The sequence below is a fragment of the Mustelus asterias genome, unplaced genomic scaffold, assembly GCF_964213995.1.
Source record: "Mustelus asterias unplaced genomic scaffold, sMusAst1.hap1.1 HAP1_SCAFFOLD_178, whole genome shotgun sequence".
Taxonomy (NCBI): Eukaryota; Metazoa; Chordata; class Chondrichthyes; order Carcharhiniformes; family Triakidae; genus Mustelus; species Mustelus asterias.
The window spans coordinates 106,164-131,385 of NW_027590179.1; the positions used below are offsets into that span (position 1 = coordinate 106,164).

General features: G+C 45.0%; 2 protein-coding genes across 2 annotated transcripts in view; one reads left to right on the top strand and one right to left on the bottom strand.

Moving 5' to 3' along the window:
• Positions 1-298: 298 nt before the first annotated feature.
• Positions 299-17,211, bottom strand: LOC144485248 (uncharacterized). Its single transcript, XM_078203465.1, has 4 exons — positions 17,168-17,211; positions 10,951-11,605; positions 4,155-4,169; positions 299-1,420 (listed from the first exon to the last, which is right to left on the bottom strand). Exons 2-4 carry the CDS (start codon positions 11,488-11,490, stop codon positions 299-301), a joined length of 1,677 nt encoding a protein of 558 aa, XP_078059591.1. The 5' UTR covers positions 11,491-11,605; positions 17,168-17,211.
• A 996-nt stretch (positions 17,212-18,207) lies between these two features.
• LOC144485255 (uncharacterized) overlaps positions 18,208-25,222 on the top strand; it is a 182,814-nt gene continuing 175,799 nt past the window's right edge. The window contains 2 exon segments of the mRNA XM_078203471.1: positions 18,208-18,499; positions 18,501-19,316. Coding sequence (XP_078059597.1) covers positions 18,312-18,499; positions 18,501-19,316 — 1,004 coding nt within the window. The 5' untranslated portion in view covers positions 18,208-18,311.

Below are 25,222 nucleotides of genomic sequence, written 5' to 3' on the forward strand. Positions count from 1 at the left end.
ATTGAGCCGACTGGCCTGGCCCTGTGCTGTAGACTCAATGGAACAGAGACAAATGTATTTTAGATCTACCTGGAGTGCTATTAAAAGCACTATTTACTATCCAAGATAAAATAAATGTCCTTCATCAGCTTTTGTGGATCATTTCAGTAGAAATGTGCTCTCCCAGGCTCAAAGTGCATCAACCCACTGGAATCAACATTGAGAGACCAGCCAGTCCAGCAGAAAGAAACTTCACCAAAATGGTTCAGTCCTGGACATGATGAACAGCAGCAATAACAGCAGAATCCAACCCCTGTCATCATTTGTGAACTTGCTGGTGTCTCAGCAGCTGTGATGACCGAGTGAATCCCTTCCCGCACACAGAGCAGGTAAATGGTTTCTTCCCAGTGTGAACTCGTTGGTGTGCCCACAGGTTGGATGAATTACTGAATCCCTTCCCACACTGAGAGCAGGTGAATGGTCTCTCTCCGGTGTGAACTCGCTGGTGTGTCTGCAGGTGGGATGACTGAGTAAATGCTTTCCAACAATCAGAGCAAGTGAATGGTCTCTCCCCAGTGTGCACTCGTCGGTGTTTCTGCAGATTGGATGCATCTGGGAATCCCTTCCCACAATCGGGGCAGGTGAACGGTCTCTCCCCAGTGTGAACTCGCTGGTGTATCAACAGATGCGATGAATCAGTGAATCGCCTCCCACATTCGGGGCAGGTGAATGGCCTCTCCCCAGTGTGAATTCGCTGGTGCATCAACAGATGGGATGAGCGACTAAATCCCTTCCCACAGATAGAGCAGGTGAATGGTTTCTCTCCAGTGTGAACTCGTTGGTGCATCAGCAGACTGAATGAATCACTGAATCTCATCCCACACATTGAGCAGGGGAATGGTCTCTCTCTGGTATGAACCCTCTGGTGCATCAGCAGGTTGGATGAATCAGTAAATCCCTTCCCACACTCGGAGCAGGCGAACGGCCTCTCCCCAGTGTGAACTCGCTGGTGCCTCAGCAGGTTGGATGAATCACTGAATGCCTTCCCACACTCAGAGCAGCTGAATGGTCTCTCCCCAGTGTGAATGCGCTCGTGTGACTGGAGGTGGGATAACTGAGTGAATTCCTTCCCGCACTCCGAGCAGGTGAACCGCCTCTCCCTGGTGTGAACTCGCTGGTGCATCAACAGGTTGGATGAATCACTGAATCCCTTTCCACAATCGGAGCAGGTGAATGGCCTCTCCCCAGTGTGAACTCGCTTGTGTGTCTGCAGGTGGGATGAACTTGTGAATCCTTTCCCACACTCAGGGCAGGTGAATGGCCTCTCCCCTGTGTGAACTCGTTTGTGTGTCTGCAGGGAGGATGAATGAGCGAATCCCTTCCCACACTCCAAGCAAGGGAACGGCCTCTCCCCAGTGTGACTGCGTTGATGAGTTTCCAGCTGATATGGGAAATTGAATCCTTTACCACAGTGTCCACATTTCCATGGTTTCTCCATGGTGTAGGTGTCCATGTGTCTCTCCCAGTTTGACAGTCAGTTGAAGCCTTGTCCATACATAAAAAACCTGAATAGTGACTAGTGATGTCTTTTCAAGCTGTGTAACTGGTTGAAGCTTTATTCCACAGTCAGTGCACAGGAACACCCACTCATGTCTGTGTCTCCACGTTTTCCAATCACACTTATGGTTGAAATCTCTTGAAGCAGACAGAACAGAGAAATATTTCTCTTTATAGATTCCAAAGGCTGATGTTGTTCAGGTCCCGATTTATCAAGTTAATCTGGCAGATCACCACAAGTATTTGTTTTGAGAAGTCCAATTCTGATATTCTGTAAAATGAGTTCCAAAATTCATCACTGTCAGTGCAACTTAGAAATTCAGAAAAGACAATTCTAGTTTTTATAGAAAATTCTTTACTTTCTCCCGCCATTCTTACCCTGCATCTAATACACATCATAGAACAACACTCGACATATCCCTGTCCTATATTAATTTACTGTCTCCTTAATATCAGCTATCTCCTGGGGATCCACCCCTTTAATTGTGACCATTACGAATATAGACCATCCTTTTAGCCAGACAAATAAATGTATTAAGCTGAGGGAGCTAAAGAATGTTAATGTCTTTAAAAGAGAAAGACTTGGGGCAACCTTACCAGAGTCTGCAGCCTCCCTGGATTCACTTCCTTTCCCTTCAGTTGCTGCAAGTCCCCAAAATCCCCCAGAATGAGAAAAGAAATGGAAAGGGGGAGAAAAGAAAGTGTTTCACTCACAGAGGTTGGAGAGACAGAAGAACGTTTCTGTCTGCATGAAGCTCAATCTGCATTGTCACAAAGACAGCATTCTGATTGGCTGGAGGACCAGAGGGCTTCCGGTCCTCCAACTATTCTCATTGGTGAATGTCTCACGCGACATAATGGTGGGTGGGACCTCCTCCGTACATGCGCACCTTCCCTCTCCCCTGGACATGCGCATTCGGGGTCGCTTGCTTGCGTGGCGAATAGAGCGGTTTCCCCAGCGCCGTGGATTGTGGGTATGCGGCTGCCATTATTCAGCCGGTCTCCAAACTCCTGGGACTGGGGTGAAAATTCGTGGGTTTGGGTTTGGGTTTGGTACCTGTGGGTTATAACTGGATTTGATTGTGACGCCCCTTTCGCAAAAGAGTTTGTTAAATACAGCTGTAAAGATTTGGACAGTGGCACAGTGGTTAGCACCGCTGCCTCACAGCGCCAGGGACCCAGGTTCAATTCCGGCCTTGGGTGACTGTCTGTGGGGAGTTTGTACATTCTCTCTGTATCTGTGTGAGTGGCTGGGCTTACCCGTCTTGCCAGCGGTTGACATGAGCTGGCCATGTCAATGATGAACCTCATGCAGGAGGACACCAAGGCAGCCTCATGCAGGAGGACACCAAGGGCAGCCTCAAGGCTGGTTTGGCCCTTCTGGTTCCCCTCTCCCCCTGCTCCAATGGCACAGACATTTGGAAATATGTAACCAATGTCCAACTCCTCAGTGCCAAAAGATATTGCTGATTTTTAAAATTACTGCCTCTGAAAACTGGCATGGTTTGCAGAGATTAACAATTTAATGCACTTAACTGGACAGACTGGAAAATGCCCACATCTTTTCTCTGTCTAGTTAATCCACTCGAATGATCATCTGATGAGTCAGCTGACACTGTCCCATGCAGGGAGCCTTTTAAAGTGCTGGCCGTGACCTTGTTCTGGGTCACTGCCTGCAGTCTACAACACTAGACATCCCACTCTCCAACACTCATTGAGCAAAATGAAGGTCTACAACCCGCCCTTGCTGCTAATTGGTGACAATGAATGTATTATCAGGCACGAAGTGATGGCGGCACAGAAGTCGGAATGCTGCTGAATTCCGGATGTGGAATGCGCTGTCATAGAAACGAGAAGCAGGAGTAGGCCATTTGGCCCTTCAAACCTGCTCCACCATTCATTATAATCATGGCTAATCATCAAATTCAATGGGCTGATCATCGAATTCAATATCCTGATCCCACATAACTGCATTGTTCAGCTGTTGGAAGTTACCTCAAAACTGATTGCAAACGTTTATGTTTCTGATGTAAATCACCATTTAAAGTCAATAAGGCTGAGTGTAATTATTGAGCTCTGATGGGGGGTCATCTAGACTCAAAATGTTGGCTCTATTCTCTCTCCACAGATGCTGTCAGACCTGCTGAGATCCCAGCATTTTCTGTTTTTGTTTCAGATTCCAGCAGCCACAGTAATTTGCTTTTATCTTAAGAGATTATTCCTCAAATTGAAATTGACAAAATAAATTGATATGAGTGGCTGATTTGAACATCCAAAGGGAAAGTTTAAGGGAATAATCACATTGTCAGAACAAAAAGAAACTAACAACTAACAGCCAGGTGGTTCCCCAGTGTCAAAAACGATTTCTTTTTCACAATAATATTTCTACTTGAATTTGGGTTAATTTCGGAAAAAAAGTCAGAGAAAATTTGTGTTATTTTTAGGAAATAAAAGACCATCTAAAACAAAGATCTTGATAATGCCTGAAATCAAATATGATTATAATATATGAAATATGATATGGGGAAGTTTAGGAGTGAGAGGAGGAGAAATTTCTTCATGCAGAGAGTGGTGAACTTGTGGAATTCGCCAGCACAGAAGGCTGTGGAGGCCAAAACATTAGAAATATATCTGTTTACCTTCTGAGATATATTCAGACTCTAAAAGCCTCAAGGAGTTTGGGGAGATCAGTGGAGAATAATGTTGAGATAGGGGATCAGTCATGATCATCTTGAATTGCAGAACAGGATCGAAGGGCCAAATGACCTATCCTGCTCCTATTTTCTATGTTTCTGGAAGTCAACAAAACAAGATTCTCATCAGGACTGTTGTTAAAAATGGAAACGAGGAATTACACATCTTCAGCCTGATCAACCAACATAAATTATAAAAGTCTGTTCTGTTAAGTATATTTTTCCATTCTATATTGACAAGTATTTTTCTTTTAAATAAGCTTCCTTCAATTGATTATATAAGATTCCTGAGATAGAATCCCTACAGTGCTGAAGGAGGCCATTTGGCCCATGGAACCTGCACCAACAACAATCCCACCCAGGCCTAACCTCATAACCCATTTACTCTGCTAATCCCCCTGACACTAAAGGTCAATGTAGAATAGCCAATCAACCTAACCCACACATCTTTGGAGTGTGAGGAAACCAGAGCACCTGGAGGAAACCCACACAGACATGGGGAGAACGTCTTATCCAGTGGTTAAAAGTCTTGTTTAAAGTAAAATAACAAAGAACAAAAGAACAAAGAACAGTACAGCACAGGAAACAGGCCCTTCGGCCCTCCAAGCCTGTGCCGCTCCTTGGTCCAACTAGACCAATCGTTTGTATCCCTCCATTCCCAGGCTGCTCATGTGACTATCCAGGTAAGTCTTAAACGATGTCAGCGTGCCTGCCTCCACCACCCTACTTGGCAGCGCATTCCAGGCCCCCACCACCCTCTGTGTAAAAAACGTCCCTCTGATGTCTGAGTTATACTTCGCCCCTCTCAGCTTGAGCCCGTGACCCCTCGTGATCGTCACCTCCGACCTGGGAAAAAGCTTCCCACTGTTCACCCTATCTATACCCTTCATAATCTTGTATACCTCTATTAGATCTCCCCTCATTCTCCGTCTTTCCAAGGAGAACAACCCCAGTCTACCCAATCTCTCCTCATAGCTAAGACCCTCCATACCAGGCAACATCCTGGTAAACCTTCTCTGCACTCTCTCCAATGCCTCCACGTCCTTCTGGTAGTGCGGCGACCAGAACTGGACGCAGTACTCCAAATGCGGCCTAACCAGCGTTCTATACAGCTGCATCATCAGACTCCAGCTTTTATACTCTATACCCCGTCCTATAAAGGCAAGCATACCATATGCCTTCTTCACCACCTTCTCCACCTGTGTTGCCACCTTCAAGGATTTGTGGACTTGCACACCTAGGTCCCTCTGTGTTTCTATACTCCTGATGACTCTGCCATTTATTGCATAACTCCTCCCTACATTATTTCTTCCAAAATGCATCACTTCGCATTTATCCGGATTAAATTCCATCTGCCACCTCTCCGCCCAATTTTCCAGCCTATCTATATCCTGCTGTATTGTCCGACAATGCTCTTCGCTATCCGCAATTCCAGCCATCTTTGTGTCATCCGCAAACTTGCTGATTACACCAGTTACACCTTCTTCCAAATCATTTATATATATCACAAATAGCAGAGGTCCCATTACAGAGCCCTGCGGAACACCACTGGTCACAGACCTCCAGCCGGAAAAAGACCCTTCGACCACTACCCTCTGTCTCCTATGGCCAAGCCAGTTCTCCACCCATCGAGCCACTTCTCCTTGTATCCCATGAGCCTTAACCTTCTTAACCAACCTGCCATGTGGGACTTTGTCAAATGCCTTACTGAAATCCATATAGACGACATCCACGGCCCTTCCTTCGTCAACCATTTTGGTCACTTCTTCAAAAAACACCACCAGGTTAGTGAGGCACGACCTCCCTCTTACAAAACCATGCTGTCTGTCACTAATGAGATTGTTCCGTTCTAAATGCGCATACATCCTGTCTCTAAGAATCCTCTCCAACAACTTCCCTACCACGGACGTCAAGCTCACCGGCCTATAATTTCCTGGGTTATCCCTGCTACCCTTCTTAAACAACGGGACCACATTCGCTATCCTCCAATCCTCAGGGACCTCACCCGTGTCCAAAGAAGCGACAAAGATTTCCGTCAGAGGCCCAGCAATTTCCTCTCTCGTCTCCCTGAGCAGTCGAGGATAGATGCCATCAGGCCCTGGGGCTTTGTCAGTTTTAATGTTCCCTAAAAAACCTAACACTTCCTCTCTCGTAATGGAGATTTTCTCTAACGGGTCAACACCTCCCTCCGAGACACTCCCGGTTAACACGCCCCTCTCCTTCGTGAATACCGATGCAAAGTATTCATTTAGGATCTCCCCTATTCCCTTGGGTTCTAAGCATAATTCCCCTCCTTTGTCCCTGAGAGGTCCGATTTTCTCCCTGACAACTCTTTTGTTCCTAACGTATGAATAGAATGCCTTAGGATTCTCCTTAATCCTGCCTGCCAAGAACATCTCGTGCCCTCTTTTTGCCCTTCTAACTCCCCGTTTGAGATCTTTCCTACTCTCTCTGTATTCCTCCAGAGCTCCATCTGTTTTCAGTTGCCTGGACTTAACGTACGCCTCCCTTTTCATTTTAATCAGATCCTCAATTTCCCTGGTTATCCACGGCTCTCGAATCCTACCTTTCCTATCTTTCCTTTTTACAGGCACATGCCTATCCTGCAGCCTTATCAATAGTTCCTTAAAAGACTCCCACATGCCAGACGCGGACTTACCCTCGAACATCCCCCCCCAATCAACATCCACCAATTCCTGCCTAATCCGGCTATAGTCAGCCTTCCCCCAATTTAGCACCCTGCCCGTAGGACAGCACTCATCCTTGTCCATTACTATCCTAAAGTTAACAGAGTTGTGGTCACTATTTGCCACATGTTCCCCTACCGAAACTTTGACGACCTGACCGGGCTCATTTCCCAGAACTAGGTCCAGTATAGCCCCCTCTCTAGTCGGGCTATCTACATACTGTTCCAAAGAACCTTCCAGTACGCATTTTACAAATTCCTCCCCGTCCGGTCCCCCAGCTCTAAGCACTTTCCAGTCTGTGCCAGGGAAATTAAAGTCCCCCACTACAACAACCCTATTTTTTCTGCACCTATCCAGAATCTCCTGACATATCCTTTCCTCCACTTCCCGTGGGCTGTTGGGTGGTCTGTAGTACACCCCCAGCATAGTGACTGCACCCTTCCTGTTTCTGAGTTCCACCCACAGCGACTCAGTACATGACCCCTCTAAGTTGTCTCCCCTCTGCACCGCGGTAATATGCTCCTTAACTAATATCGCTACTCCCCCACCTTTTTTAGCCCCTCCTCTGTCTCGCCTAAAACACTGATACCCCGGAATATTCAGCTGCCAGTCCTGTCCTTCTTTTAACCAAGTTTCCGTCACCGCAACCACATCCAAATTCCGCACAAGCATTAAGGCCCTAAGTTCGTCTGTTTTACCCGTTACACTCCTCGCATTGAAGCAGATGCACTCCAGACCTCCAGGCCCAGTCAGGTCCTCCTCCTCCAGAGTGCTCCTCTTCTTAGCTAGCCTTGCCCTGGCCCCCAGCTCGACCCCAGCCTCAGTATTTACTGACCTCCTGTTTTGTTCCCCACCCCCCTGCCACACTAGTTTAAATCCTGCCGAAACACTCGAGCAAAACTCCCAGCCAGGATATTTGCTCCCTTCCAGTTAAGGTGTAACCCATCCTTTCTGTACAGTTGCCATCCTGACTTGAAGATTTCCCAGTTATCTATGAATTTAAAACCCTCCCTCTTGCACCAGTCCTTTAGCCACGCGTTCAACTGTAGAATCTCCCTGTTCCGAGCCTCACTTGCACTAGGCACCGGGAGCAGTCCAGAGATTGCTACACTGGAGGTCTTACTTTTTAGCCTAGCACCCAACTCCCTGAATTTCTCTCGTATGACCCCCCTGCTCTTCCTACCTACATCATTTCCCCCAATGTGTACAATCACATCCGTTTGACTACCTTCCTTTTTAAATATGCTTCCTACCCTCTCGGTGACATCCAGTACCCCGGCACCAGGGAGGCAGACTACCATCCTGGATTCTCGTTCAGTCCCACAGAAGCGCCTGTCCGTGCCTCTAACTATTGCGTCCCCCACAACTATCGCTCTCCTAAACCCCTTCTTTCCCTTCCGGACCCCTGAGCCTGTCTCCGTGGAGGCGATCTGGTCCTCGTGGCTTACCCCTGGAGGGTCATCCCCCTCCACAGAATCCAAAACAATATACCTATTGTGGAGGGGGACAACCACAGGGGATCCCTCCACAGACTGCTCACTCCCTTCCCTTCTCCCATCTGTTGCCCATCCCTTTCTCTTATGGGAGACTGCCACTGGGGTGCTTTCTGGCACATCACCCTTCTGACTATTACCCCTCCTAACCGTGACCCACGTGTCTTCCTTCCGAGACCCTGGTGTCACTACCTGACTATAACTTTTATCTATGACTCTCTCATTTTCCCTAACTAAACTGAGTTCATCGAGCCTCAGCTCCCTTACACGATCCTTCAGGAGATGCAGTTCCACACATCTGGCACAGATATGGACTTCCGGGAGGCAAGTTGTCTCCAGGAACTCCCACATCCCACACCGAATGCAGTATACTGGCCTCCCACTCATACCAGCCATGTCCTTTTTAGTTTTGGGGATAAAACAAAAAGGGGGTGTAACCAAAGAAAAACAAACAAACAACCTTCCTCGCCGAAGCCCTGTGAGCCAAAGCCCTTTTAGCTCTACTCTGTCCCCTGCTCACTCCGCTGCCCGCTAACGACGCTGCCCGCTCAAAGGTGCGGCCTACTTTTAAACCCTCCAAAACCTTCCCAGGCTGCTGCTGGGCCTATTTCCTGTTTAGAAAAAAAAACCTCCGATTTTTTTCACTAATTTAACTGAAAAATAATTAAATAAATTAGTGCACAAACAAGCTCCCTTACCCTCAGCCTGCTCCTGTGGAACAATGAGGGAGTTGTTTACAGGCATCGGTGAATTGGGCTGATTGCAGACAGAATGAGCAGGACAGTGAGAGAGAGCTGTGTCTGCACTGGCGCAGAGACAGGAATCCGATTGGAGGGTTGAAACATGGAGTTCCAGGATTTGGGAGGTGACAAGGACGTTCCAGGGGAAAAGACGATTAGAGATTGGGGCGGGAGTTTACAAGGATATTGGGAGTTAAGGGTTGGTTTCATTGGGGGAGGGTGCTGGTGATGATGGCAGAACTGAAGGACAAAGGAATACCTGAAGGGAGAGAACCATGAACGATATCAGTGAAAATAGGGAAGTTGGGTGAGGAGCAGTTTAGTGGGAATAAGGTCGAGGGAGGAGGTGGGATTGCTGGAAAGATATACTCTGAGAGGATACAAGGAGAGATAGGAGAGAATTGAAACAAAGGATCAAATTCAGGGCTACAGCAAAGGGGGGTCATTAGAAAGAGTTTGGCTCGGTGGGCTAGGGGAAGGGAGGGAAGCAGTTGAGGCAGCTGATTACATTGTCTAAATCTTAATGACAAAGAAGCTCCATGAGCTCCTCACACTGGAGGTGAAGATGGAGGAGACAGAGGAAAGAGACCTTCAAAGGATCCAAATTGTGTTTGAGATATTAAAAAAGCTCAACACTCTTCATGTCGAACACAAACTGAATTTATTTTACATAACAATGTATAACTTAACATTTATAACTATGCTTTGTTTATTAACAGCAATACTGTGATAACTTTCCACACAAATATGAACATACAAATTAGGAGCAGGAGTAGGCCACTCGGCCCCTCTAGCCTGCTCCACCACTCAATAAGACCCTGGTTGATCTGATTGTAACCTCAAATCCACATTCCTTTTACCCCCTGTTAATCAAGAATCTATCCAGCTCTGCCTTCAAAATATTCAAAGACACTGCTTCCAATGCTTTTTGAGGAAGACCCAGAGACTCGCTGCCCTCTAAGAGAAAACATTTATTTCTCATCTTTGTGTCAACTGAGCAACATTTTATTTTTCAATAATGTATTCAATAATAAGTATTAGATTCGCTCACATGAGAAATCATCCTCTTTAATTCGATCCTGTCAAAATACCTCAGGAACTGAAAAAGATTTCAATCAAATTGCCTCTTACTCTTTTAAGCTCCAGCAGATACAAGCTCAGGCTACTCAGTCTTTCCTCATAAGACAATCTCCCATTTCTGGTATAGTCTAGTAGACCTTCTCTGAACTGCTTCTAACACATTTACATTCTTCTTTAAATAAGGAGACAAATACTTTAATCATATTCCAAATCGCCAGTGTTCTGTAAAGCAGAAGCATAAGCTCTGTTTTGTATTCAATTCCCCTCACAATGAACAATAACATTATGTTAACTTTCCCAATTACTTGCTGTACACTTCTACTAGCCTTTTGTGACTCATGAACCAGGACACTCAGAATCCTCTGACGGGGAACTGAATTTCTCCTCACAGTCTCCACATTTACACGGTTTCTCCCTAATGTGACTGTGGATGTGAATGGTGCTGTTTCCTTCCATGTTCAAAATTCTCTGCTGTTAAGGTTACGATAAATTGTGCAGCTCCATCCAATCCTGATCTGATATTCTGTGTGAGTATCCTGACCCCAAATCCTCCTTCTAAGCCAATTATATTAACACCTATAACAGAGCTGGAGTTATTTTTCAATTCAGCAGAAACGGACCCAAATGAACATGGTTCAGTCTGAATATGATTAACTGCAAAATCCAATCACAATAGTTACTTGTGAATTTGCTGGTGTTTTCGCAGCCTGGATGAAGTAATGTATCCCTTCCCACACTGGGAGCAAGTGAATGGCCTCTCCCCAGTGTGAGTTCGCTGGTGATTTAGCAGTGTGCATGAGGTAATAAATCCCTTTCCACACACAGAGCAGGTGAATGGCCTCTCCCCAGTATGAATTCGCTGGTGTTTCAGCAGCATGGCTGAGGTAGTGAATCCCTTCCCACACTGGGAGCAGGTGAATGGCCTCTCCCCAGTGTGAACTCGTTGATGATTTAGCAGCGTGGATGACTGAGTGAATCCCTTCCCACACTGAGAGCAGATGAATGGCCTTTCCTCAGTATGAATTCGCTCGTGTATCGCTAGGTTGGATGACTGATTGAATTCCTTCCTACACACAGAACATGTGAACGGTCTCTCCCCTGTGTGAATTCGCTGGTGTTTCAGCAGATGGGATGAGGTAGTGAATCCCTTCCCACATTGAGAGCAGGTGAACGGTCTCTCCCCTGTGTGAATGCGTCGATGAGTTTCCAGGTGGGATGGGTAATCAAATCCCTTCCCACAATCCTCACATTTCCAAGCCATCTCCCTGTTGCGATTGCAATTATGTTCCGAAAGGCCAGATGATTGGGTGAAGTCTTGTCCACACACACAGAACACGTGTACAGTTTCTCTCCACTGTGAATGGTGCTTTTTCCTTCTATATTCAAAATACAATGATATTCAGGTTACAATAAATTGGTCGACTCAATCAGGTCTGAGATCACATTTGATTTCTGTTTACCAACTGCAAATCCCCCTCTCCTAAAATGCTGTGAAATTGATTTAGAACAGAAAAAAACTCATTTTCTTCTCATGCAACTGGCAAACATTATTTTATCTATGGAAAGAGACATAAAGTTAAAAGGCAAAAGCGATCGAAGGATATGGGGGTTTGGGCTATTATCATAATGAACAGAAGAGCAGGCTTGAAGGGCCAAATGGCCTACTCCTGATCCTATTTTCTATGTTTCGATGGAACTCAATGTCTATGAGGATGGTGGAACAGGAGACAAATGGTTTCAAAATGAGATTGGATTGGCACACAAAGGAAATGAACATGCTGCACTAATGGAGATATAGAGGGGAATGGGGCTGAGTGATCGCTTTGCAGAAAGTTGACATGGACTCAAGTTCCTTCTGAAGTGTGGAGTCTATGACTGGAAATGTATAACATCGCTGCAGTACCAGATTACAAGAATGGAAATAATAAATACATTATTTTACTGAAATATAAATATTAGACCTAATACGTACTATAAAACAACACTGGATATATCTCTTCTTGTGGCGTCCCAAGCCAACTGATAACTCTAAAATAAACACATTTCCAGACAATTCCAAGGATAAAATGAGTGAGGTTTCACTTTTTAAAATGTTTCATTGTAAAAGTCAAAATAAAAGCAACATAAATGAATCAGGCATTGACAGACAAATAGCATTTGAATAGATGGGATACTTTTTACTTCAATAAAACCAGTCTCCACAAAATCACCAGCAATTCCTCCCTTAGAATTCATGGCAGTAATTTAATTTACTACAACTCTCTGTATTTCCCAGAGAGAAAAAACACAGGAGAATGGCACTCAGTCAAAATGCTCATTTGAAGAGTCGGGTACAGATATAATGTTCTAAATGGCCCGTATATATTTATACATTTGCATATTTAATGGATAATAAATGTGTGTAATATACAGCTCTCTGTTATGTGATTGGCGAGATAGGGATCAGTGAGGAAGAACTTTGTTTAGGCCCTGGAACTTGCTGCTGATGAGAGTGGTGCAACAAGAGATGATCAGTGATTTCAAAATGAAATTTGATGAACACTTGAAGGAAATAAACTTTCAGGGAAATGGGGATATCGAGGAGGTATGGAATTGACTGACTTTCTCTACAGAGGGTTGGTATTGACTTGAGTTGCCAAATAGATTCATTTTGTGCCACAATGACTCTGTGGCTGGAAATATAAAACAGCAACGCTGCTATATATTTCAAGACAAAAAATAATTATAATGAACTTCAGAGAATCATAAATGATTTTGTGTGTGCCATATGACCATACTATCTCTGTCCTCAGTTGATTTACTCTTCCTTTAAACGTCATCCATCTCTTGGGAAAACGTTATAATTGTGAACATTAGATAGGAGGCCATCCTATTAACCAGACAAATAAATGTGTCAAACTGAGAGCTAAAGGATGTCTTTGAGAGAAAAAGGAAAACTTCCCCCTCTGGCCAACATCTGTGAGTAAAACACTTTCTTTCTCCCCCTGGGAAATACAGAGAGTTGTGGGACTCTGTAACTGGAATTAGAGCCAAATATACTGAGGGGGAAATGTTTGTGATTTTGTGGAATCTGTTTTTATTGTTTGAGCTATTTAATGACAAAGTTATCATGCGCATTCAAATACAATTTGAATGTCATTGCATGATTCAGCAATGTTCAAAGAATCCCTAAAGTACAGGAGGTCATTTGGCCCATCGAGCCTGCACTGACATCAATCCCACCCAGGCCCTAATCCTTCAACTCCACGTACTACCCTGCTAATCCTCCTGATACTAAGGGCAATTTAGCATGGCCAATCCACCTAACCCTCAGATCTTTGGAGTGTGGGAGGAAACCAGAACACCCTGAGGAAACCCACACAGACACAGGGAGAATGTGCAAACTCTACACAAGGCCAAATTTGTACCCGGGTCCCTGGTGCTGTGAGGCAGCAGTGCTAAACACTGTGCCACTATGTTGCCCGTTTGATAATTTTAATTAGATTGTTACAGAAAAAGTTTTTAAAATGTGAAATGTTGTCCTTCGGTTTATTCCATTGAGTTTCTCTGGGAATTTATTTGCTTTAAGGTAATTGGTCTCCACAAAGATCATACCAACAGGGATACATCTAGTGTTATCCTTTGGTACATTAGTATAATATTTCTGTCATTTGTTCTTATTTCTGGTCTGGTACTTTGGAACTATAGCTATATTCTATATTTCCAGCATTAGATCCATGATGGCAGATGAGTCAATTAGTCAACTGGAATCCATGCTAACTCATTATAGGACAATCCAGTTAATCCCATTCCCACTATGTATCTCCGTAGCCCTGCAAATTTATTTCCTTCAAGTTCCATCCAATCTTGTTTTGAAATAATTAATTATCTCTGCTTCCACCACCCTCATTGGCAGCCAGTGCCAGGTCGAGATCGCTCACTGCCTGAGGAGTGGTCTTCCTCATAACCCTGTATCTGGAAATTACACTGACATTTAGTCCAATAAATATATATACATGTGAGCAGCTGGCATGAAGATGGTGTGTGTGTCCTGGACAGGAAGCAGTGAGCAGGGATCTGTTGATCAACATGAATGAGCACCTTCAGGAGAATTGGGAGGATATATATTAGAAATAGCAGAATGAGAAAGGAGAGAGTGTGTGGGATGGAGATTTACAACTTTGGGAGAAGGAGCGAGGAAAGAATATTCCATAGAAACTAGAATTGTCTGTTTTGAACTTCTATCCTGCACTGATAGTGATGCTTTTTGTCAAGCCTTTTAAAGTATATCAGAAAAGGGAGGATTTACAGAGTGAAATCCCAACAAACATCACATCCAAGATCTGATAGTCACTCAATTATTGGTACCTCAATTTCGTCTGCATCTGAAACTTCTTCAAATAGTTTAAACATCAGTGTGACTGGAGAGAACACACGCGCGCACGCACACACACTTTCTATGTCATCCTTGATGAAGACCGACACACATTTGTTTAATAATAAATAAGAACAGGAAATGCTGGAGAAATTCAGCAGGTCTGGCAGCATGTGTGGAGAGAGGAGTACGGTTAATATTTTGAGGCCATACGACCTTCTACAGAACTGTTTCTTTTCTCAGCCATTTCCTCATTCGCCATTATCAATTCTGTGGTAACAAACACACATTTTTTCTTTCTTTTTCATGCATCATGTTTTTACAGTCAGTTTTTATGCTTTTTACCAGTTCTTTCTCATTGTTTTCTTTTTCTTTATCAGTTCCTTTGTGCCAAATTCTAAAAAGATCCAAATCCTCTGGCTTAATACTTTTCTGATCACTTTGTGAGCCTCTTCCTTTGATTAATGCAAATATTTACTTCTCTCGATAACCACAGTTGCAATCACTATTCCTGCAGGACTTTTGTCTTTAAAGGAATGCACACTTGTTATAAATCATGTATTAATTCCTGAAATGTTAGGTATTGCCTATCTTCTATCATATCTTTTAATGTAGCTTCCCATCTACCTAAGCTAACTTTCCCCTCAAATCTTTGAACTTTCCTTCTATGAGGAACACTCAAAAGAACCTATTAAACACCACAGCCCATCTCCATGGCAACATGGCATGCTTTGGGGTGTTCCAAATAGAAATGCAAAGTAAATATCTTTGACCTCCCAAACATCCTTTCATTCTATGATTCAGATGAAATATCAAACTAGAATTTTGCAACAAGGCTCTAAGAGTATCAAACCATTGGAAGCAAAGTTCCGAGACCAGCCAGTCCACCAGAAAGAAACATTCTGACACTCCCACTTTGCCACCTGTCAGAATGAACATGGCTGAGTCCCAGAAGTGATTAATAGCAGGAACAATGGCAGAATCCATTCTCTGTAATCACTTGTGAACTCGCTGGTGTGTCTGCAGATGGGATAACTGAATGAATCCCTTTCCACACAAGGAGCAGATGAATGGCCTCTCCCCAGTGTGAACCCGTTGATGTGTCAGCAAGTTAGATGATTGAGTGAATCCCTTCCCACACTCAGTGCAGGTGAACGGCCTCTCCCCAGTGTGAACTCGCTGGTGCATCTGCAGGGTGAACGATTCAATGAATCCCTTCCCACATTCAGAGCAGGTGAATGGCCTCTCTCCACTGTGAACTCGCTGGTCTGCCAGCAGATGGGACAACGGAATGAATCTCCTGCCACACTCAGAGCAGTTGAATGGTCTCTCCCCAGCGTTAACACGCTGATGTGTCTGCAGGCTGCATAAGCGACTGAATCCCTTTCCACACTCAAAGCAGGCGAATGGCCTCTCTCCAGTGTGAAGTCGCTGGTGTGTCAACAGATTCCATGAGTGAGTGAATCCCTTCCCACACACAAAGCAGGTGAACAGCTTCTCTCCACTGTGAACTCGCTGGTGCAACCGCAGGTTGTTTAAATGCAAAGCAGCCAGCATAATCAAGGACCCCACACACCCTGGACCTAAGGTCATGCACCAACTGACTCAAAAACAGCTTCTTCCCTACTGCCATCTGACTCTTGAATGGACTTACCTTGCATTAAGGTCATTCTCCGCACCCTAGCTATGACTGTAACATTACATTCTGCACTCCTTTCCTACGTATGGTATGCTTTGCCTGTATAGTGCGCAAGAAACAATACTTTTCACTTTATAGTAACACACGTGACAAGAATAAATAAAAAATCAACAGTCTCCAGACTCTCCACTCTTCATCCACAGTTTCAGCCACTCTCCCCTTGTGTTCACCTGCATTTTTCCAGACTCTGCGTTTCATCATGTTTTCCAGATATCTCCCCCACCCCAGATTGTTCACCTGCAGTTTCCAGGCTCCCCAGGCATGTGCTCACTTACAGTTTCCTGCCACCCCACCCCACCCACATTCACCCAGTGTTTAGGCCCCCTTCTGAACCTGTGTTCACCCACAGTTTCCAGCTCCCCACGCCGGCTTACCCACAGTTAGCAGGCCCCACACAATGCTCAATTTGTCAGCAACAGCACCACACTATGCATGCTCAGAGCACAGGCCGATTCCATACCTGTGCACTGGGTACCTAGAATCATGCATAGGGACTTTATGGGGTGCTCTGGGTAACTAATGCAGCATTGACAGAGTGAATTTCAGATAGATCATTAATGTTTTAGCATTCCAATTGAGATCAGGAAGAGAGCAGACAGAGACTCAATATGAAAAATCATCACGATCTGTTCAGGATAGAATTCAGATGAGAGACATTTCTCTTGGTTTGAGTTTTGCAGATAGAAATTAATTCCTTTCCTCTGCTGGCAGGGAGCACTGCGCATGCGCACTGTTGCAACCTCATGCGATCAAGAGGCAGCCTTGACCCCAGGTCTGTCATCAAAAAACTCGCAGCTTCTCTTCCTGAAAACACGGAACCGATAGCTTCTTATTCGGATCGTGAATCCTCCAGAAGGTGTTAATGGAACCTCCCAGTCCACTCACCGGCTCTGTTCCTCTCCTGTCCGGGCCTCATGTCTCCCTGCGGATTCCACACCACTGTCTGCATCCGCACTGCGCATGCTCCAGTCACAGCCCCGCACAGAGCCTGCGCAGCGGGCTCCGGCAGAGGTTAGGGCCCCGCCCCTCATTCACTCCTATTGGTTGGAAGACCAGCCGCTCCAGCTCGGTCCTCCAGCCCCGCCCCTCATTCACTCCGATTGGTTGGAGGACCAGCCGCTCCAGCTCGGTCCTCCAGCCCCGCCTCTCATTCACTCCGATTGGTTGGAGGACCAGCCGCTCCCGCTCGGTCCTCCAGCCCCGCCCCCTCACATTGTTCCGGAATCTCACTCTGCCGCTTCCGCCTTCACCCCCAGCAGCAACTTCAACCAAAGACCCAACTGGGAAAAGGTGAATATTTCCGCATGTTTAAAATCAGTCATAAAATCATTAAATATGATTTGTTGTTGTGAGCTGCATTATTTGTGAGAATGAGAGTGACGGAGTGGGATTGATCCACAGCCTGAGTCACCAGTTTAAGGACAGGAGGAGAGAGAATCTGGAGAGGACAAAAGAATCAGGAGACTGCAGTGAGCATGGATCTGTCAATCAGCCTCAATCAGCACCTTCAGGAGAATTGGGAGGGTGAATATTAGATACAGCAGAGTGAGAATGGAGGGAGAGTGTGTGGGATGGAGATTCACAGCTTTTGGGGAATGAGAGAGAAAGAATGTTCCATAGAAACGAGAATTGTCTGTTCTGAATTTCTGTCCTGTACTGACACTGATGACTTTTGTAAACTCATTTTACAGGATATTAAAAGAGGAATCACAGACCGAAATCTCAAACGTCACATCAGATCTGACAGAGTCATATTCCTTGGGAGCTGAATATCATCGGCCTTTGAATCCAGAAGGACAAATGATTGTCCGGTCTGTCGATTTGAAAGGATTTCAAATGTCAGTGTGACTGGAAAAGGACCAACACGCTGCCACGCTCGGGTGAGGGTGTTAAAGAGCTTTAACCAGTTACACAGCCTGAATAAAGATCACACCATTAACAGCGGGGAGAGACTGCACTCGTGTTGTGTGTGTGTTAACGAGGCTTCAACTGATTGTCCACCAAAGAGAGAGGCAAGGACACATGCACCATGGAGAAACCATGGAAATGTGGGGACTGTGGGAAGAGATACAGATCCCCATCAGAGCTGGAAGTTCATCGGCGCAGTCACACTGGAGCGAGGCCATTCGCCTGTTCTCAGTGTGGGAAGGGATTCAGTGAAATATCCCACCTGCGGACACACCAGCGAGTTCACACTGGGGAGAGGCCGTTCACCTGCTCTCTGTGGGAAGGGATTCAGTCAGTTATCCAGCCTGCAGACACACCAGCGAGTTCACACTGGGGAGAGGCCGTTCACTTGCTCTCAGTGTGGGAAAGGATTCAGTCAATTATCCAACTTGCAGACACACCAACGAGTTCACACTGGGGAGAGACCGTTCACTTGCTCTCAGTGTGGGAAGGGATTCAGTCAGTTATCCAACCTGCGCAAACACCAGCGAGTTTGCACTGGGGAAAGGCCATTCACCTGCTCTCAGTGTGAGAAGGAATTCACTCATTTATCCAGCCTGCAGACACACCAGCGAGTTCACACTGGGGAGAGGCCATTCACCTGCCCTCAGTATGGGGAGGGATTCACTCAATCATCCAACCTGCAGACACACCAGCGAGTTCACACTGGGGAGAAACCATTCACTTGCTCTCAGTGTGGGAAGGGAGTCACTCAGTTATCGAGTCTGCGGACACACCTGCGAGTTCACACTGGGGAGAGACCATTCACCTGCTCTCAGTGTGGGAAGGGATTCAGTGATTCATCCAGCCTGCGGAGACATGAGCGAGTTCACACTGGGGAGAGGCCGTTCACCTGCTCTCAGTGTGGGAAGGAATTCACTCAGTTATCCAATCTGCGGACACACGAGCGTATTCACACTGGGGAGAAACCGTTCACCTGCTCTCAGTGTGGGAAGGGATTCACTGACTTATCCAACCTGTGCACACACCAGCGAGTTCACACTGGGGAGAGGCCGTTCACCTGCTCTCAGTGTGGAAAGGGTTTCAGAGTTTCAGCCCAGCTGCTGAGACACCAACAAGTTCACGAGTGATTCCAGGGGTTGGATTCTGCTGTTATTGTTTCTGCTCTCAATTACATCCAGGACTGCATTTTATTCATTCTCACAGTTAGTCAATGGGGAGGGTCGGAGGGTTTCTTTCTGCTGGACTGGCCGGTCTCACGACATTGCCTCCAGTGGGCTGATGCTCTTTGAGTCTTGTTGCAAATACCTGGTTTCAAATTTCACAAGGATCACAGAGTGACCGGGTGTGAGGAAGTTCAGAGATATTTAGTCAGCATTTCTGTTTGAAACCTCCCCAAATGACCATCCAATTTCCTTTGTAATTGTTTATTGTCTCCATTTCCTCCACCCTCGTAGGCAGCGAGTTCCAGGTCATCACCATTCACTGCATCAAAATATTCTTCCTCACATCCCCCCCTACATCTCTGACCCAAAACCATAAATCTGTGACCTCCTCGTCCTTGTCCCATCAGCCAATGGGAACGGATTTTCTTTGTCCACTTTATCTAAACCTGTCAGAATCTTGTCAGGAATGTGTAGCTGGAAATCCCTCCCTAACAGCACTGTGGGTGTACCTACACCTCAGGCATTGTAGCAGTTCAGGAAGGCAGTGTTGGGGTTGACCATGGCCGAGGCAGCTACATACAGCCACATATTCTGTTATAATTGAAGGACAGCAGATTGAATGTGAGGCATTATGGGACTGGACTATCTTGACCACATTCCTGTGACTGCTCAGTTTCTGCAATCACGAACCATTAAAGCTGCTTAGCAGGGCCCCGACAGAGGACCTTGTGAGAATATTTACACAGAACGAGTTAGAATGAAACTTATTCCATAGGTTTGGGCGGCATGGTGGCACAGTGGTTAGCACTGCTGCCTCACAGCGCCAGGGACCCGGGTTCGATTCCTGGCTCGGGTCACTGTCTGTGTGGAGTCTGCACATTCTCCCCGTGTCCCTGTCTCCTCCCAAAGTCCAAAGATGTGTGGGTTAGGTGGATTGGCCATGCTAAATTGCCCCTTAGTGTCAGGGGGACTAGCTAGGGTAAATGCATGGGGGATAGGGCCTGGGTGTGATTGTGATCGGTGCAGACTCGATGGGCCAAATGGCCTCCTCTGCACTGTAGGATTCTATGAATCTATGAATAACCAGCTGATATTCAGTGGCTGAGATATCCAAATCTGTAAAAAGGGGGTCTGACCAATCAACAAACGGTGGTAGGTAGTAGATTAAGAAGCGTTCTCAGGCATTAAATTATTTTATCATAAATTTGTGATAAGAACTGTGAAGGTCTTGTGACCCGGTAGTCGGTGAGGTGACGGTACACTCCAAGTAGCACTGGACTGAAAAGTGGATCTCTAAGAGTGGATTCTAATGGTTATAATCTTACCCAAGCATGGCCAGTGAAAAATTCAGAGCTCGAGTGGGCACCAGACAGATTTCTTACCTGTCTTTTGGAAACTAAGAACAAGAAACTTATCGATAAAATGATTTGAGAATAGAGCCAACATTTTGAGTCGAGATGACACTTCATAGGAGCTCTGATAAAGGGTCATCCAGACTTGAAACTTGGCTCTATTCTCTCCCTACAGATGCTGTCAGATCTGCTGGGATTTTCCAGCATTTTCTGTTTTTGTTTTACTTTTATAATAAATGATTCGGTCTGATTGGAATCCCCACGATCCTCCTGCAAAACAGAGAGAAAGTGGTGACAAAAGGAGAAAAAGGATATGGATGATAAAGTCTGGGTTCTGATTCTCCGAGCCCGTGTAGAATTAACAAAATGAGTGAACCAGTTTATAAAGAATAGAAATTACCCATCCCTAACAAAAACTGATCAAATTAAAATAGGTTGAGGAATATAACAAAAAAATTAATAGATGAAGTTTAAAATCAAGTTTCTTTTGTTGTTAGAGAGGGGATTTTTTACAGTAACTTCATTGCAGTGTTAATGTAAGCTTACTTGAGATTAATTATAAACTTTAAGTTTTTTAAAGTTATTTTGTCAGAGGGGTTCAGAATACCTTGAGATTAAAAACTAATAAAAGCTATTGAAACAGGGTGGACTGACTTAGACTAACATAGAATAAGGACGACAACGTGCCTTATTTATATTATACAAAGGTACTGTCTGCATAGAGATACATATAACCACTGGTAGAGAATTTAAATATGTACTTTTTGGACTAAAATGTACACCTTGGCCAAACTGCAGACTGCCCGAAAGCATAATGGGATAAAAGCTGAGTGAGACAGGCCACATTCTGTCAGAACAGTGAAGCCACAGAGCACAGTTTTTATCAGCATGAGTTATAAAAGTAAACGCTTCCCAGACACTAGAATGAATAGAATTATTCATTTTTTACTGATAAGGGATGGCTCAGCAGACAGTGGAAAGGAACTTTTGAACCCTCTAAGCTATGTAATAGAAGTTGCTGAGAGTCAGTTAGAAAGCAACCTTTGAACCCTATGGACCTACGTAAGTGAAAGTTTGCTAGTAACAGTGGGCAGGAACTTTCAGATTCTACAGACCAATGAATTCCCATTCTTCCAGAAGATAGGATGTTATTGGCCAAGGTAAATATTGTGCACGAACATGATTGGAGCATCCAGTTAGGATGACAGAGTGGGTGGGTGAAACGAACTTTCAAAATAGTATAACTACGCGGCCAATGTATTGTAACTTTAGAAAGGAGTTGGACTGCCCAGCTGCCTTTCTCCCAGCGTGTGTTGGTCAATAAATAATGTCTTTAACCCGTATACTGTCTTTTGCAAATCATTGTATTAGCCGAGTTCAGCTCAATACTTCGCCTCTGAGAAAAACCCTCATCATATGTAAAGTGAAGTAATTGTGGGCCAAGTCAGAGGGTAAAATGCAATTGGCTGAAGTATATGACGTGTTGAAAATGATTGGTTTACACCTGATGAAAGGCAGGAGAATTGATATGAAGAATGTATTATTGAGCCATCCTAAGCATTGTATGTCTGTTATTGGAGAGATCAGGATGCTTCTCTTCTCGAGAGGGATTAACACCGTCCAATAATTTCTCCCTTCAATCAAATAAAAGATAAGTCTTTAAACTGGGACACTGGCTTTCATGAGTCTTTGTATTGTCTGAAGATTTTGGCAATACCTGGTCTCCAGCGGTAATGTACCCAGTGTGTTGGGGGAAATGAACTCAGAAGAATCATTCAATACTCAAGCCTGATTCAATCAACAAACAGTTTATTGAGTTACGCCAGGGGGAAGAAGCCACAGGGGCTGACCATGTGTAACTCCACCCAACACAGAATATCATCAATTCTTATCCAGCTGGACACAATCCAATCAGAATGGTTATAGATTACATATATTATGTATGTGTCCAATGAAATTAGTATCTGGGCATTCGGGGCTTTGTGATCATGCAAAACAGATTATGGCTAGGTGCGGAGGTCACAGGGTAGTTGTCATGGGTGACTTTAACTTTCCAAATACTGATTGGAACTTTTTAGGTTGAATAGTTCAGATGGGGCAGTTTTTGTACAGTGTGTGCAAGAGAGTTTCCTGACACAATATGTGGATAGGCCGACAAGACGTGGGGCCACATTGGATTTGGGTCTGGGAAATGAACCGGGCCAAGTGTTTAGCTTTGGTTGTGGGAGAGCACTTTGGAGATAGCGACCACAATTCGGTGTCTTTCGTTATTGCAATGGAGAGGGATAGGGCCATACGGCAGGGCAAGGTTTACAATTGGGGGAGGGGTAATTATGATGCGATTAGGGAGCATGAGATGGGAACAGAAACTGTCAGGGAAAGGCTCAAATGAAAAGTGGAGCTTGTTCAAGGAACAAATTCTGCGTGTCCTTGATAGGTATGTCCCTGCCAGGCAGAGAGGAAATGGCCGAGTGAGGGAACCATGGTTCACAAAAGAGGTTGAATGCCTTGTCAAGAGGAAGAAGGAAGTGTATGTTAGGATGAGAAAACAAGGTTCAGTTGGGTCCATTGAGGGTTACAAGTTAGCAAGGAATGAGCTGAAAAAAGGGCTTAGGAGAGTTGGAGGGTGCATGGGAAGTCCTTGGCGGGTCGGATCAAGGAAAACCCCAAGGCTTTTTACTCTTATGTGAGGAATAAAAGGGTGAGGTTAGGGCCGGTCAAGGACAGTAGTAGGAACTTGTGCATGGAGTCAGAACAGATAGGAGAGGCGATGAATGAATACTTTTCTTCAGTGTTCATCAAGGAGAGGGGCCTTTTTGAGGATGAGAGTGTGATACAGGCTGATAGGCTGGAGGAGGCAGATGTTCTGAGGGAATATGTATTAGCAATTTTGAAAAAACCTGAAGGTTGATAAGTCCCCTGGGCTAGATGAGATATATCCTAGGATTCTTTGGGAGGCAAGGGATGAGATTGCAGAGCCTTTGGCTTTGATCTTTGGGTCCTCGCTGTCCACAGGGATAGTGCCAGAGGACTAGAGAGTGGCGAATGTTGTTCCTCTGTTCAAGAAAGGAAATAGGAATGATCTTGGTAATTATAGGCCAGTTAGTCTTACTTCGGTGGTTGGTAAGTTAATGGAAAAGGTCCTGAGGGATAGGATTTACGACCATTTAGAAAGATGCAGCTCAATCCGGGATAGTCAACACGGGAAGGGTAAGTCTTGCCTCACAAATTTGATTGAATTTTTTGAGGAGGTAACTAAGTGTGTAGATGAAGGTAGAGCAGTTGATGTCATATACATGGATTTTAGTAAGGCGTTTGATAAGGTCCCCCATGGTCGGCTCATGAAGAAAGTAAGGAGATGTGGGATAGAGGGAAATTTTGCCGATTGGATAAGTAACTGGCTATCTCATAGAAGACAGAGGGTGGTGGTGGATGGAAAATTTTCAGACTGGAGACCAGTTACCAGCAGTGTACCAGAAGGATCAGTGCTGGGTCTTCTACTATTTGTGATTTTTATAAATGACTTGGAGGAGGGGGCTGAAGGGTGGATCAGTAAATTTGCGGATGACACCAAGATTGGTGGAGTAGTGGATGAGTAGGAGGGCTGTTGTGGGCTGCAAAGAGACATTGATAGGATGCAGAGGTGGGCCGAAAAAATGGCAGATGGAGTTTAACCCTGATAAGTGCGAGGTGATTCATTTGGTAGGACAAATTTGAATGCGGATTACAGGGTCAAAGGTAGGGTTCTGAGGAATGTCGAGGAACAGAGAGATCTTGGGGTTCATATCCACAGATCTCTAAAGGTTGCCACTCAAGTGGATAGAGCCGTGAAGAAGGCCTATAGTGTGTTAGCGTTTATTAACAGGGGGTTTGAGTTTAAGAGCCGTGAGGTTATGCTGCAACTGTACAGGACCTTGGTGAGACCACATTTGGAATATTGTGTGCCGTTCTGGTCACCTCACTATAAGAAGGATGTGGAAGCACTGGAAAGAGTGCAAAGGAGATTTACCAGGATGCTGCCTGGTTTGGAGGGTAGGTCTTTAGGTTGATCTTTCCCCGAATTAAGCTGAAAAATGATGCAGATAGTTTGACGTCTGTCTAATGCACAAGTACTGAGTGCCCAGTGCAAGAGGATAATTGATAGATACCGTTTTAAATACACAGGGAAAAAGTAATCACCCAACTCAGAATTGAGATGCGGTTCGACTGGGAAAACAGAGATTTCAGTCAGTCAATATTATTAACCCAGCAACTTCAACATGTGACATCTCTGAGTCTGCCTTTGATATTTAATCACTTTTGAAAGATGTGGTCTGTCACACAGTTAACTGATCTGGAGCATTTAAAATACAGATTGATGACCTTGTTCTCCTGAAAGACCTGCGGGTTTGTGTGAATGGGATCGGGGAATGATTGGACTTGATCTGATAGTAATATGAGTAAAAATATCTCAAATTTACCAACAGTGACAATTATTGACCTCAATGAGGGAAAACACTCAGATGGGGCTATAT